General features: G+C 57.0%; 2 protein-coding genes across 2 annotated transcripts in view; one reads left to right on the forward strand and one right to left on the reverse strand.

Moving 5' to 3' along the window:
- The first annotated feature begins 458 nt into the window (after nt 1-458).
- LOC103759686 (ectonucleoside triphosphate diphosphohydrolase 8) lies at nt 459-7,957 on the forward strand. Its single transcript, XM_018074179.3, is given in 11 exon segments — nt 459-581; nt 1,483-1,600; nt 2,070-2,220; nt 3,232-3,391; nt 4,193-4,426; nt 5,610-5,717; nt 5,719-5,733; nt 5,735-5,884; nt 6,493-6,603; nt 7,390-7,527; nt 7,765-7,957. Coding segments are annotated over 11 exon segments (1,491 nt in total). The 3' UTR covers nt 7,948-7,957.
- Nucleotides 7,958-9,354: 1,397 nt separating this feature from the next.
- Nucleotides 9,355-14,158, reverse strand: part of LOC108643463 (ectonucleoside triphosphate diphosphohydrolase 8-like) — a 7,228-nt gene continuing 2,424 nt past the window's right edge. The window contains exons 3-8 of the mRNA XM_029960618.1: nt 13,638-14,058; nt 12,901-13,131; nt 11,888-12,148; nt 11,478-11,588; nt 11,060-11,197; nt 9,355-10,709 (exon numbers count right to left, since the gene is read on the reverse strand). Of these exons, the coding sequence (XP_029816478.1) occupies nt 10,500-10,709; nt 11,060-11,197; nt 11,478-11,588; nt 11,888-12,148; nt 12,901-13,131; nt 13,638-14,058 (1,372 nt within the window). The 3' untranslated portion in view covers nt 9,355-10,499. The remainder of the gene's footprint in view (nt 10,710-11,059; nt 11,198-11,477; nt 11,589-11,887; nt 12,149-12,900; nt 13,132-13,637; nt 14,059-14,158) is intronic.

Below are 14,158 nucleotides of genomic sequence, written 5' to 3' on the forward strand. Positions count from 1 at the left end.
CCCTGAGACACACATCTGGGTGTGGGGCTGGGAGTGCCACAGGTGAGCTGACCTTACTGACAGCTTGTACAATGCAACCAGCCACTCTCCCCTCCCCTCCCACTGAGGGTTTTTGCAGTTTCCCCATGCTCTCCTCTGTTCCTTGCAGTGTTTCTCTTGTTCCTCCCAGACCTGATCCTTCCCAGTAGGAGGGAGCTGAGCAGGAGTGGGTGCTGGATGTGGAAGATTGTCGAGATCCCATCACAGCTGTCCCAGGCTGCTGGGCAACCAATCCCTCTCTCCTTTGCTCCTCCTATTTTACCCTAATATTGCTTTTCCCAGGAAAAGATCTGACTATCCACGAGGATTTCTGAGTGGCACAGCTTGAGACAGTGTCACCTTTTGGGGTGTATCTCACTGACAGCATGTTCCCAGGTGTCCTTTCTCCTGTGTTTGGGTTCACAGGAGCCTTCACCTGAATGATGGCTAACAAGAAGCCCTTCACCAGTGCCATCATTGGGACACTGGTGGCACTCTCCATCATCGCCCTTGTTCTCAGCCTGGTGAAGGTTGAAGATGTGACACTGCCACCCACAGTCAAGGTGAGCCCAAAAGAAGGTCCCTGAGTACCACTGGAGAGACCTGTCACCTTGGGCAGGTGCTCAGAGACAACAGCTCATCTCCAGGGGAAGGGGGGCCGCTAGGAACTGCCTTACAGTAGCAGGGGGATGTTTTGTTCCCACCTCAGAGTGCAGGCAGAAGAAACACAGCCTGGCCACCTCAAAGTCAAAGGGAGAAGCCTCCTCTGGAACGAGCCACCAGAGGCTGTGTTTGGAGATTACCTTTGGACAGATAGGTAGGGCAGAGCCCTGACCTGCTCTCTCTGCTCTCCCAGGGCAGGGTGATAGAGATCCACAGGCCCTTTGTTCCTGCCAGCTCCCACCAGCCTGTCCCGACCTGCTCACACCATGGCACAAGGATCGTGCCTCCCCTGTCATCCCCTGCAGCTTGGCATCCCACCCCAGCTGCTGGAAGAGGGATGGCAGGGTTTTAGGGTGAGGTGGAGGGCTTTATGGGGGACAGGCAGGGGCCTCCTGGACTGAGCTGGTATGGTCCTGCCAGTCCCTGCCCAGGCTGGGTGCAGCTGTGGGGTTGCAGAGAGCACTGGAGTTGGTGAATTGCTGGCCCCAAGGTGGGGCCAGTGTAGACACAAAAGGTATGTGACCGTGAAGGAAAATGAAAAAGCATGAGGAAACAATGAAGGAAATGTTTGTGTGAGCTGGCATTGCTGCACAGACCTCAGGAGAGGGAATGACAAAGTCCCTCAGCTGCCGTGAGAAATGCCTGGGCTGAGGTCACCACTCTGCTCTGCCACAGCTGTGCCTCAGAGAGATGGGTTTTGGGGCATATTCTGACCCCACCACCCTGGCAGGGCCATGGTGGGGTCAGGGGCAGGCTGCTGCTGCTCCTCCACTACCATGATGTCTTGATTTTCCCCTGCAGTATGGGATGGTGTTTGATGCGGGCTCGTCCCACACCTCTCTGTTTGTCTACGAGTGGGATTCAGACAAGGAGAACGACACTGGTGTGGTCAGCCAGACCTTGTCCTGTGATGTCCAGGGTCAGTATCCCCCTGCCCTGGGCTCTGTGCTGCCCTGTGTGTTCGAGTGGTGGGTGGGATGACCTGGCCCTCCCTCTAAGGCAGCTCTGTCCATCGGGCTGGCACTGCAGGCACGGTGTGGAGCCCTGGCTGCAGGCAGGGTGTCCCTGACCCCTGGGCCTGGTGCCTGCACATTTGGTGGGACTGAAACACCTGGGTGGTGAATGAATTTTCATTCCTCTACCTTGGAATGCCCCCACTTGCTGTCCTGGCTGAGAAAGGTGTTACCCATAGAGCTGGGGACACTGAAAGCATGGGAGATGTTGGGAATACATAGGAGAGGAAATAAATGTGGGTCAATCAGGTCTCCAGGGGACCCTGGAAAAGCACCTCTGTTGCTAAGGGGCGACAGACCTCACTGCCTTAAGCCCTCCCTCATCCCCTTCCCGAGCTGTTCCAACCAGCCTGTCCCAGCCTGACTCTCTTCCAGGGCCCGGCATATCAAGCTATGCCTACGATCCCCCTAGAGCCGGTGATTCCCTAAGGGAATGCTTGGATAAAGCCCTGAAGGTTGTTCCTGCTGCGAAACAGAGGGATGTCCCAGCTTATCTTGGAGCAACAGCTGGCATGAGGCTACTGAGGTACTGCTGTGGGGCACGGGGGTGACAGCAGTGACAGAGCTGCAAACAGCCACTGCCAGGACACAGGGTCCTGTGTGGGGCCAGGATCCCAGATCCCACTCTGCCATGAGCAAGGGATGGGTGAATGGGGATAAGGGGAGAAGGCAGCCCTGTGGGGACAGGGGTGTGACTGAGCTGTCCTGAGCCATTGCCTCTGGGACAGAGGGACTGCTCAGAGGGGCCCACATCCTGGGATGGTGCTGCATGCCCAGTTCCAAGCAAGAAACGCTTCTCAGAGCTCTGTTTGCTCTTCATGATTCCTTGAGCACAAGGGAGTTGAGATACCACCAGGGGATGTGCCACCTGCCCAGGTGGATGGGTGCTGGTGGGGGAGCACGGGTCAGAGGCAATGAGGTGATGCAGGACCTGCTGTTACCTTTCACCAGCCCGTATTAGCTCTCTTCAAATATCAGCCTTCATTTCATGGCTCTTGATTTTACGGCTGCAGATATCCCACGTTATTCCTGTGCCTTGGCAGTCATACCCTGTCCCTGGGAAGGAGCTGGGCCATAGCCTGAGGGTTACTCGCTTCAGAGAGCGAGCCCTGAGATATCTTCCCCACTCAGATGTCTGAAACCAGGCTGGAACCTTCCTGAAACACCCCCTGGAGCTCAGCAACCAGCCCTGCCTTGGGCGCAGTCAGTGGGTGACATTCAAATCTGGGTCTTGCAGCACAACTCCCTCTGTCCCCCAGCACTGTGATGATACTTAGGCAGGGAAGGGTGTCCTGGGAAACCTCTGTGTCACTGGGATCAAGTTGCACTGGAGGGATGAGGTTGCTCTTGCTCCTAGATGTGTGATGCCAAGTCTAGACAGTTGGGATTTACACCCTACGAGCAGCTTCACGCAGCAGGAAATTTCCTTTCATAAAGACTGCTTGTTGCAAGGGCTGGGAGTATGTGAAACTTTGAGATTTCCTCTGTAGTACTGGTTTTAGCTGGGTATGTGTCTTGACCTTTAAGTCTTTCCTAGGGAACAGAACAGTTCAGTAGCAGATCAAGTCCTGGCCGAAGTCACTAAAACAATGCAAGAGTACCCTGTGGATTTCAAAGGGGCCCGAATCCTTACGGGAGAGGAGGAGGGGGCTTATGGCTGGATCACCATCAACTACCTGCTGGACTCCTTCACTAAGGTGGGAGAAGGGTCGAACACCCACTCCTCTGCTAGTAAAGCTTTTCTGATTTTCCTGAAGCTTGCTTAGCGCAGGAGATGTCAGGGTTAGAGGCTTTGGGGCATATCCCAGGGGAAGGAGGGACTTATCCTCTGGTTGCCCACAGTGAATGGGGGAGAACTCAGGAATGGGGGTGTCTGTTAAGAGCTCAGGGCAATCCCACACCGTGTGGACAGAGGGTCTCTCGGGGACAGCGAGGCTGGCTGCACAGCCCAGTGGGGACCATTTGCTCTTGCTGGGCTTTGTCTCACTGCCCTGGGAAGCTCCATCTCCCTGTGGCACTGAAAGACACCAGCTTTGGTTCAATGTGCCAGTCTGAAGGCAGCTTGGACCAAAACTCTGTCCTGCCACCCTCTATCCCAGCCCTGCCACGGCACAGTGCGATGCTGACATCGTTGGGCTCCTGTGCGAGCTGTCGGAGACAGAACACCCTTCCCCTTGCACCAGCCCTCTGCAGCCTGGTCCTTGGGAAGGGCAGGGCCCCAGGTGCCCACCAGCACTTTGGTCTGGGGACTGGTGACTCAGAGCCAGGTGAGCCCACAGAATGTGGGCACATCCTGACCATCAGACAGTTCCATCTCTCTGGTAAAGGACCAGGCTGGCTGGGCAGGGAGCTGGTGGGGCCTCACGTACAGGAATAACCAAATGCCCATTGAATTTAGCAACAGAATCCTGTTGAGTTCAATGGGATGAGAATTCTGCTGAGAGCAAGTAAACCCAGCCATGTACTGCTCCTCTTCCTTTCCTGTCTCTCCTTGGCAGTTCTCTCCCAAAGCACACACGTGGCTCCGTCCAGAGGTGGCCAACATTTTTGGGGCACTGGATCTTGGAGGAGCATCCACTCAAATCAGCTTTATGCCTAAAGGTTCAGTGCTAAACCAGAATGAAGCTTCCAAGTTCACCCTGTATGGGTACAACTACAACATCTACACCCACAGCTACCTCTGCTACGGGCAGAACGAGATGCTGAAGCGGCTGGCAAAGGAATTAATTGCGGTGAGAAGGAACTGAGGGGTAATTGGCCTCTGGTCTCATGATGCCAACCACAGACTTGTTAATGCATAAAATAAGACCTGGCAAGGCTCTTTCAGAGAGGTATCAGCAAGGACTGAGAGCAAGTACATGCTCCTTGGAGCATGGCAGGGCAAATGTGGAGAGGAGCACGGGAATCATAGAATCACATCCCTGGAATGGACCTTAAAGACCATTTTGTTCCAACCCCCCTGCCATTGGCAGGGACACTTTCCACTAGCCCAGGTTATTCCAAGTCCCATCCAACCTGGCCTTGAACACTTCCAGGGATGAGGGAAGTCAAAAGGGCACTTCGGGAGAGATCTTCTGGCTGTACACAGGGTGCACAAAAATGTGGGACCAGGCTCTTCTCAGAGGTGCAAAGTTCCAGGACAAGAGGCAACAGGCACAAGTTGGAACATCTGAGTTTCAAACCAGATGGAAGAGAAAAGATTGCCCCAATAAAAATGTTCAGATATCAGAATAGAACCCAGAAGTGTGTGGAGTTGCCATCCTTGGAGATACTCAGATACTCTACTCAGAACGTGATGGGACAAGGCTCTGAGTGACCTGCTCTAGCTGGTCATGCTTTAAGGAAGGGATTGGCACAGGGACCCTACAGGTCCCCCTGAAACTCAGCTACTACTCTGTGACTGCAAGAACATGAGAAAAGTGAACTGAAGACCTTTGTTGGACCATTTTTTCGAAGGTCAGAGGTGAAACATGTCTTCATGGAGCTGTACTTTGCCAGGAGAGCAGCCTTGGTGATCCAGAGGGGTTTGCTCCTGCTGTACAGCCAGGAAGGTCCCAGGTGCTGCCTCTGGCTGGGACTGGAGTTAGAGCCAGAGCTAGAGCTGGGTGTAGAGGGTTTTGCATGCCCCAAAAATGATCGTGCTGGCCAGGGGAGACACACTCTGGGACTCTGAAACAGGTCTCCCTCAGTGGAAGAGGGGATGAGACAAAGCAGAGTAAGAATTAGTGCTGGGCCCAGGCTGGGACAAAGACAGCCAAACAAGACCAGGATTGGACAGCAGGAGGATCTTTCCTGCTGAGGAGGTGGGAGATGCCGGTGCCCGTGGCCTTGGGGGGATTCTGGGTGAGTCCTGGCCCCGGCCTGCCTGCCAGGAGGGTCTGGAGGAGGCTGCAGCCTGTGTTTTGCTGTCCCCAGGCATCAGCCCCCAGCACACGGGTCTACCACCCCTGCTACCCAAAGGGCTACAATGAAACGGTCCGTCTGTCCGCCTTCCGCGCCAGCCCCTGCACCGACCGGAGCGACGGCCCGCCTGCCTGTCCGGTGACAGCACGGTGACCCTGGAGGGCAGGGGCAATGCCAGCGGGTGCCTGGCAGCCGTCAGGGAGCTGTTCAACTTCTCGGCGTGCGGCCAGAGCCGGGACTGCACCTTCGACGGCGTCTACCAGCCCCCGCTCCGAGGGCAGTTCATTGTAAGGCAGATCCGCCCTCCCGCCCCAGGGCAGGGCATGTCCCTGAGCGCTGTGGTGTGCCCGCCTGCCCCAGGGCACTGTCACCTCCCGGCAGAGAACCGGGGAAAGGAGCTCTTAAGTTAACACTGTCCCTGGACATGCCAAAGATTGCCACTGCCTGGTTTTTCAGCCAAATCTCTAAAAGGGACCGTGTTAATAATCACAGAGCCTCAAAACGGTTTGGGTTGGAAGGGATCATCTCATTCCACGCCCCAACCCATTGTATCAGGTTGCTCAGGACCCCATCCAACCCCGCCTTAAACACTTCCAAGGATGTGTTAATAAGATAGGTGTTTGTCAAAACCCAAGTTTTTGGTAAAAACCCAGGAGTTTAGCCAGCAGCCTTCAGGCAAGGCTCTGCCTTTACTGGCTGTCGCTTTGCTGTCACCAGCAGGCACTGACCTCCCAGCCCATCCTCTGCTGGGACAGGGACAGCACTGCCCTGGGACTACCCTGGATGGGGCAAATCCTCTGAAGGACCAACCCGACCTCCTGATCCAGGGGAGACGGGGGCAGCTGCTGGGGGTTCCCCACTGTAGCTCACCAGCATTTCTGCCTCTTCCTTTCAGGCCTTCTCTGCCTTTTACTACAACTTCAAGTTCCTCAACCTGACGGAGGGGCAGCCGCTGGCCACAGCCAGGGAGGCCATCGAGCAGCTCTGCACAAGGAGCTGGGAAGATGTAAGCTCCCCATGACGGAGGCTGTGGGGGAATTTCACAAGCAAAGGGGTTCTGGGGTGGGGGGAGAGGAGCAGGGACCCGTCCAGGGAAAGGCTCCTCAGTTCTGAGCTGTGCCCTACACAGCTGAGCCATCCCTGTGCTGTGTGGAACTGGGACTGTCCTGCACCCACTCCAGGATGTTCATGCACCAGGGCAGGCAAGGGCAGCACAGGAGCTGGGAATGGAGGTGGGAATGGGAATGGAGGTGGATCTGTGGCACGGGAGGATGGTGAGGGCAGAGACAGCTGCTGGCACCACTCTGGAGACAAGTCAAACCATAAAATTGTATAATCCCAGACTGGTTTGGTTGGAAGGACCTTCGATCTTATCTTGTTCCATCCTTCTGACATGAGCAGGGACACCTTCCACTAGCCCAGGTTGCTCCAAGCCCCATCCAACCAGGCCTTGAACACTTCCAGGGATGGGGCAGCCACAGCTTCTCTGGGCAAAAAATGGGGATGGATAAGACCCAGAGATGTGGCACCACCATGGGGCAGAGAGATGGGAGAATCTGGGGCAGGAGGAGCTCCAATATGTCTCTCTGTTTCCATGTGGAACGTAAATCCTCCCCAAAGGAGTGGCCCTGTGTAGAGAGGTCCAAAATCACTGCCTGGTCCAGAAGTCTTTTTCTGGATGCTGGTGACTGTGGAGCCACTGCCGCTCATGCAGCACTTGTCAGGGCATTGTCCCTGCACAGAAATTGCCTGTGAACAACTTCCCTTCATCCCCAAATGTTCCCCATCCCAGCTATCTTCCAGCTACCCTAAAGAGGATCCCAAGCGACTGCCTAAATACTGTGCCAATGCCAACTACATCCTCACACTCCTCCTCGACGCCTACAAGTTCAATGAGACCAGCTGGAAAAACATCTTCTTCCAGATGAAGGTGGGTAGCACTCTCAGCCTGTGAGGGGGAGCAGAGGTGGCACTGGGGAAGATCCATCCCCTGTGTTGTGATTCAGGGGGAGCCATGGTCCAGAGAACCCTGCCTGTCTCTGTCCTGATGTGGCACTGGTGTGGGGGCAGCTACTGCACCCCGCTTGGGCTGAGCAGAAATAGTGGCCCTGTAATATCAGTGGCTTTCCTGCAGGGCTAACGCTCTGTTCCCTCTCTCCCTGGGCAGGCAGGGAGTGCTGACGTTGGCTGGACACTGGGGTACATGCTGAACCTCACCAACATGATCCCGGCAGAGGCTCCAACCAGGGTGAAGGGGCACATGCCTTCTCTGTGGGCTGCAGCCATCACCTTCATCATCCTCACCCTTGTCTTGGGGCTCACTGCCCTGCTGCTGCTCCTGTGGGTGTAGAAGCCCAGCTGTGCTTCGGAGCCCAGGAGGTATAAATTGTGCTGGGGCCCCTCTGCTCCTGCCTACAGGACTGGCACCAAAGAACTGGGGTCTGGCCTCCCATGGGACTGGCCCCCAACATGCAGACAGGCACTATGTGAGGTTTACAGAGGAGCTCTGCTCCCATGGACACCTGATGGGATCAGCCTACAGAAGCCTCAGCCATGCCTGTCTGCCTTCTCACATTGCTGCCTGTTACAGATACAGCTCCATCCCCCTGGAATGTGGGCCCATGAGAGCCAGCCTGGCTCTGGAAGAGCTCCCCAGTGTCAGACTGTTGGTGCTTGGCTGCAGGCACCTGGTGTTGGGGTGCTCCGAGCCATTCTGGGTATGACCTCGGTCCCTGCCAGGAGTGCCAGGCATGGCACTTGTCTCCAGGTGTGCAGGCATGCAGGGCTCTGCAGGACCCCATCTGCTCAGGGTCTGTCGCTTGGGCTTATGTGGAGATGGTCTTGGAGAGAAAAGGAAAACTGAGCATCCAAAGTCAGAAGCGTGGTCTGTGCCCCTCCAGAGGGTCCATCTCATCTCGTCGTCATGTCATGTCATGTCATCATATCTCACCATCTCATCTCATCATCTTCCTTTGTGTGGGATAAAGGGATTGATGTTCCTGAGTGCCTTAGTGGAGGCAACACTGTCCCACCAGCAGAAGGCCTGGGCTCTGTGAGTGTCAGGCTGAGACTCCAGCAGGCTGTGGGTCCTGACCTGCACATGGCTCAGCTGGGCCCTGCCCACGGCTGTGTCCTAGTTAGAACAGCTGGGACCAGTTCATCACTGTGTGGGTGTAACACAAACTGTGTATTCTACACCCTCCATGCCATTTCCCAGGAACTGTTAACAACAGACCATTTGCAGCAGCTGCCCAGAGCACACCTGACTCCTCAGGCTGTAGTTATGGGTGATGTTAACTCCCCTCCAGGGAGTCATTAGCACCTCCACACCCAGCCTGAGGGGTCATGTCTGCTAATGGGCCACCAAGGATTCCAAAAATATCTCACCCATTGTGGAACTCCCCACCCTGGGGGAGGTACTGGGCATTCCTGCCTGAACCTGAGGGTATATAATCTTGGGGTCTTGGGACTTCTGGTACCATTTGTTGGATCCAAAGGAGGACCAGAACCTCGACCGGACTGCGAGCACCACTTTCAACCAGACTGAGATCACCCCTCTCGACCAGACTGCAACCACCACTCTCACCAACAGGTTTTTCCCTCTCCTTTCACTTTGGACTCAGGGGGGCCCAATGAACACCATTCTGTTCATGCCCCAGGGTGCTGGGTTATACATCTGGGTTTTGTGGGTTAAACCAATTGTTCGTCTGTATAATTGTATTTATTGTATTATTTTTATTAATTTGTTATTCTGACTTATAATCTCTTTTGAGTTGGGTTCATTTCTCCTGCTGATTTACCTTTAAACCAGCATTCTGTGCCCCTGCCTTTGGTTCTGCTTGTTTTTATCTGCCCCGTGGATGACTCATGTTGTTGTTTGCATTCCCACAGCGAGGCGCTGACCTTTGGTGTCCCTGTGGAGTGTCGGACACCTCACAGCTCTTGTGACCCACATAAAGATCATAAAAGGCAGCACATGGGAAAATGTCTGTTCCTTTGCTCCCAAACTGTTATGATTTTATTGCGTCCGTCTTCCAGGTAAAGGCAGGTGATGATGCTGGGAACTCAGGGGAGAGGTGACACTGCTCTAGTCTGTGGGAGACAACCCTGGAGACACTGAGGTGTCTGCTGGACCTCGGAGAGGACCAGCAGGGCACAAGGACAGGCCTTTTTCTTCTGAGAGGAGGGTGCGTCACCTCACTCATCACTGGCTGTCAGTGGGACTCCCCAGAAATGTAAGGGGGGCCCTGGCAGCTGCCCCTGACATGTCCCAGCAGCCTTCCCAAATCACCCTGTGCTGGAAAGGGAGGATGAGTGTGGCACAGGGTGCAGCTGGACAGGGGAGGAACCTGGCACAGGAGAGCAGAGGGCTGTGCCATCCCCCACCTCACAGGGCTTCCCAGTCCTGGGCAGAGTCCAGGCCAGTGTCCCCCCCAGAGCCACGGCCCCTCGGGCTGGCACCGGCCACAGGCAGACCCTCGCGCTGGGATGGGGCAGGACACGTCTGCCCCACACGGGGTATCTCCTGCGGGCTGTAGCCAGCTCTGTGATGGCCCCACTGCTGCCAGACCCTCCTTCTCTCCTTCCTGACCCCCAATCTCAAGCCACCCCACATCACTGTGGTCCCCATGCCACAGTGCTGAGCCCCTGCTCCGCATGGCCGTGCCCTCCCTCCTGGAGCATCTCCAACCAGCAGGGTGGGGAAAGGAAAACCAGAGAGCACACAGCTACGGGGAGGATGTCTTACAGCATGTGCCAGTTCCAGCTTTCCAGGACAGGGCTCGGGGCCCCCCACAACATATCCATGGCCCCAGGGCACACAGGGGTGATTCCCTGGGCAGCAGCTCCTTGCACAGGTGTGGCAGTGGAACTTGGTGGCCTCAGCAGCCTCTGGAACCAGCGCTAGAGACGCTCATAGCCAGAGGAATTCCTCTGGAGGCACATGACCGTGAGCAGGCAGAAGGTGAGGATGAGCATGATGGCCAGTAAAACTGCGACTGCTATCCAGCTCTTCCTCTGGAGCACTATGACTCCTGGAGGAGGCTCCGAGGGAATCATGTTGGTTAAATTGAGCATGTAGCCCAGAGTCCAGCCCACGTCTACATCAGCAACCTGTGCAGACAGAGGAGGAAGAGGAATGTGAAAGGCTGCAAAGTACCAGGCAAGCTGGAGATGTAGAGAAGACCTCTGCTGCTGTACCCCCAGGTCCTGCTCCACAGCCACCATATCTGTGCCCACCTTTGGGCTGCAGAGGCCCCATTAGTGAGATAAACTGGGGGAGAGCATAAGGGGCCAGGCCAGATGTACCAGCAGGTGCCTGATGTAGCTCTGGGTATGGGCAGGGGGGCTGTGCAGACCTGGCATCCCTTGTCCCCAGTCAGGGCAGGGGCAGCAGCAGGGTAGGCATGAGCCATTTCATGGCCTAAAGTGTGGAAGCTGGGGGCTGCCAGGCACTCTCCTACCTGTCGGATGAAGTGGATGTTAAGCCATGTTTTCTGGTTGAATTTGTAGCCTTGCAGGAGAAGGGTGAGGATGTAGGAGTTGACTGCGCAGGCGTCACGGAGGTGGGTCCTGCTTGTTGTGGGGAACAACTTCTGCACCTGCAGAGGTAGGAGAACAGGGGTGGGCTGCCAGCAGGGAGCAGTGCTCGGTGTGCCCACGCTGGGGAACAGCCCCTCAGTGCAGCAGGGAGCAAAGACTGGGAGAGCAAGGAGGACCTGGGAGGCTACAGGCTGCTCTCCCACCTCTCTCCAGGTTCAGAGACCTCTGTGCTCCTCCCAGCTGTCCCCAGCAGAGGATGGACTGTGGATGAGCTTTCAGGCTGCCCAGCACCCAGAAGAAATGTAGGCAGGGGGTGGCACTTCCTGGGCATGATCTCACCTTGTCCCAGGTCCTGGCGCAGAACTGCCTGATGGTGGCATTGACCGAGGCCAGGGACTGCCCTCCTGTCAGGTTCAGCAAGAGAAAGGCGCGATAAAACCCGGAAAAGGCCTGTAGGTGTTTGAGACCAAAGGTGACAGGCTGGTGAAGCACCTGAGCCACTGACTCTCCTCGGCCCCCACCAGAGGGGTCCCTATAAGGCAGCTGAGTGGCTCAGAGGGAGCTGGGAATGTTCCCCACAACAACAGGGATTACAGCTGGGATCACAGAGCTCTGGAGCTCCCTGGCACAAGGGTGAGCACCCTGCGTGTCTCCATGTGTCAGGGACATCCCAGCTCCCAGGACTGGCACCATCCAGACTGGCCCAAAACCCAACTCCCCCTCCACCTGCAGGGACGGAGGCTCCTTACAAAGAACTGTCCCCGCACGGGGGGCTGGTACACCCCGTTGAACCCGCACGGCCTCTGGGCCCCGCAGCTGAAGTTGAAGAGTTTCTGCACGGCCGTGATGCACCTGGCTGGGTCCCCTGTGCCCGTCACCGTCAGCACCTGGGCAGGGCTGGCTGTGCTGGGGGCACGCACACACGGGCTGTCGTAGAGCTCTGCCACGGTGACATTCTCCTGGTACCCCATGGGGTAGCAGGGGTGTGAGATCTGGGCAGTCACGCTGTCCTGGAGAGAGAGGGAGCCATCAGTGGGGCTTGGCGTGGGATGCCAGGGAGACCCCACCCGCAGCCCAGCCCAAAAAGCAGCACCTAGACCCCAGGAGGATCTGAGGAGAAGCAGGATCCCTCCTGTGCACGACTAACCTGCCCACGGCTCTCCCTGTCCCCCCACCACTGAGCCGTGCCGGGGGGACGATGGCACTGCCACCCCCAGCAGTGGCACCTGCTCCCCAGGGCAGTGCTGGTGCTCTGCCCGCACGGAGAGCTTGGTGCTCTGGGCACTCGCTCCGTCCCCACTGCACCCTGCAGGCCCTGGCCCAGGGAGGACCAAGGATGGATCTCGACTCTGTGCTTCCTGAGCATCCCTGCCTCCCAGGGCACTGAGCGCTCGGGCCCAGGGCAGGCAGGAGGACACTGCACAGTGCTGGAGCAGCGTGGGGACTGTGTTGGGAATCCTCTCTCGGGCACAAATTGAGCAAGGGGGAGAGAATATGGACAGGGAAAACCTACGGATACAGCTGGGCTTGGGAAATGACAAAAAATGCTATTACACATCCAGATCTGGGGAGAAGGGAGCCCTGGCGGGGAACCACCCCATCTTCCACCCAAAGGAAGGAATTCTTTGGTTCCATAGATAAAATCTCAAGCTCTCCCAGTTCCCTAACACTTTATCCACAGGCATGCCCAGCGTTCCTGGGAGACACCTTTCGTGGCAGTGGGGGATGGCTGAGCACATCCTGAGGCCCCAGGCTGTGGTACCTGGTGCAGAGCTGCCAGCAGCATCTTCAGGGCCTGTGTCTGCCCGTAGCACAGGTAGCTGTGGCTGTAGAGAGAGTAGTTGGTGCCGTACAGGCGGAAGAAGACCGAGGTGTTCCTGTCCTCCACGGGCACTCCGGGCTGGAAGGTTATTTGTGTCGAGGCACCTCCAAGGTCCAGAGCTCCCAGAACCTCGGTGTCCTCTGGATGTTCCCATTTCTCTGCAAAGGAAAACTGGCCCAAGAGACAGCACGTGTTAGTCTGAACGGGAGGGACTCCCAGTCCCTGGGAAAACCCTCATGGCTTTTGGGCTCAGAAGCCCCAGAGGGACCTTCCATGTCCTGTCTCCCTGTTTTACCCCCCCGGCCCACATCCTCCTCAACCCACAGAAACTTCCAGGGAGCTCTGAGATCTGGCCCCTTGTTTCTGGGAACCAGGGACTTTGAGGAGGGAAAAAGGAACACTTTCATCTGGAACCTGGTACCGCTGCACCCCTGTGGTACCAAAATCCACCCCTGTGTCAGCGGAGAGCACAGGGCTGGGCTGAGCTGGACACAAAGATTCTGTTCATCGCGTCACTCGGGTTGGATCTGCAGCCCACGACCACAGGTGAGATTTATGGGGGGACCAGTGCCCTAAAACTACATCCTTCTCTCCTCTGGAACAAAGAACCCTGGCTGTCACTGGGACAGGGATATTTTCAGCGCTCAGCCCTCCCCTCCCTCTCCCCCAGCTCACACCTTGACGAGTGTCTCCAGCAGGTAGTTGACGGTGATCCAGCCGAAGGAGCCCTCCTCTGTGCCCGTCAGGATCCGAGCTCCACGGAAGTCCACAGGGTACTCCCCAATCACCTTGGCCACCTCGGCAAAGACCTGCTCGGCCTTGGTGCCGTTCTGCTCCCTGACAGGGAAGGGATGAACACGGCTGGGGCACGAGGCCTCAGCTGGGAGCTGTGGGAGCTGGGCTGGCAGCGAGAGGCTGCCGTGCCCTGCCAGGGAGCGGGGCTGCCCAGAGGCAGGCACATCCCCCAGCACTGCCCTGTCTGTGCTGGCTCCTGTGAGCCCCAAATCCCTCACCCGGGCCATCGGGAATCTCCCTACCAACGCTGCCTGCGGGCTCTGCCGCAGCACTGGGAAGGTCAGTGCCCGTCGGGCACAGGGGCTTCATCCCCCTCTGGGGCTGCAGTGGGCTGGGGGCATCCCCTGGGCACGGCCAGCGGCTGTCCTGGACACCCCGTGGCACCGCAGACAGGGATGCTCTG

The sequence above is a fragment of the Manacus vitellinus genome, unplaced genomic scaffold (assembly GCF_001715985.3).
Source record: "Manacus vitellinus isolate BGI_N305 unplaced genomic scaffold, ASM171598v3 scaffold_27_pilon, whole genome shotgun sequence".
Lineage (NCBI taxonomy): Eukaryota > Metazoa > Chordata > Aves > Passeriformes > Pipridae > Manacus > Manacus vitellinus.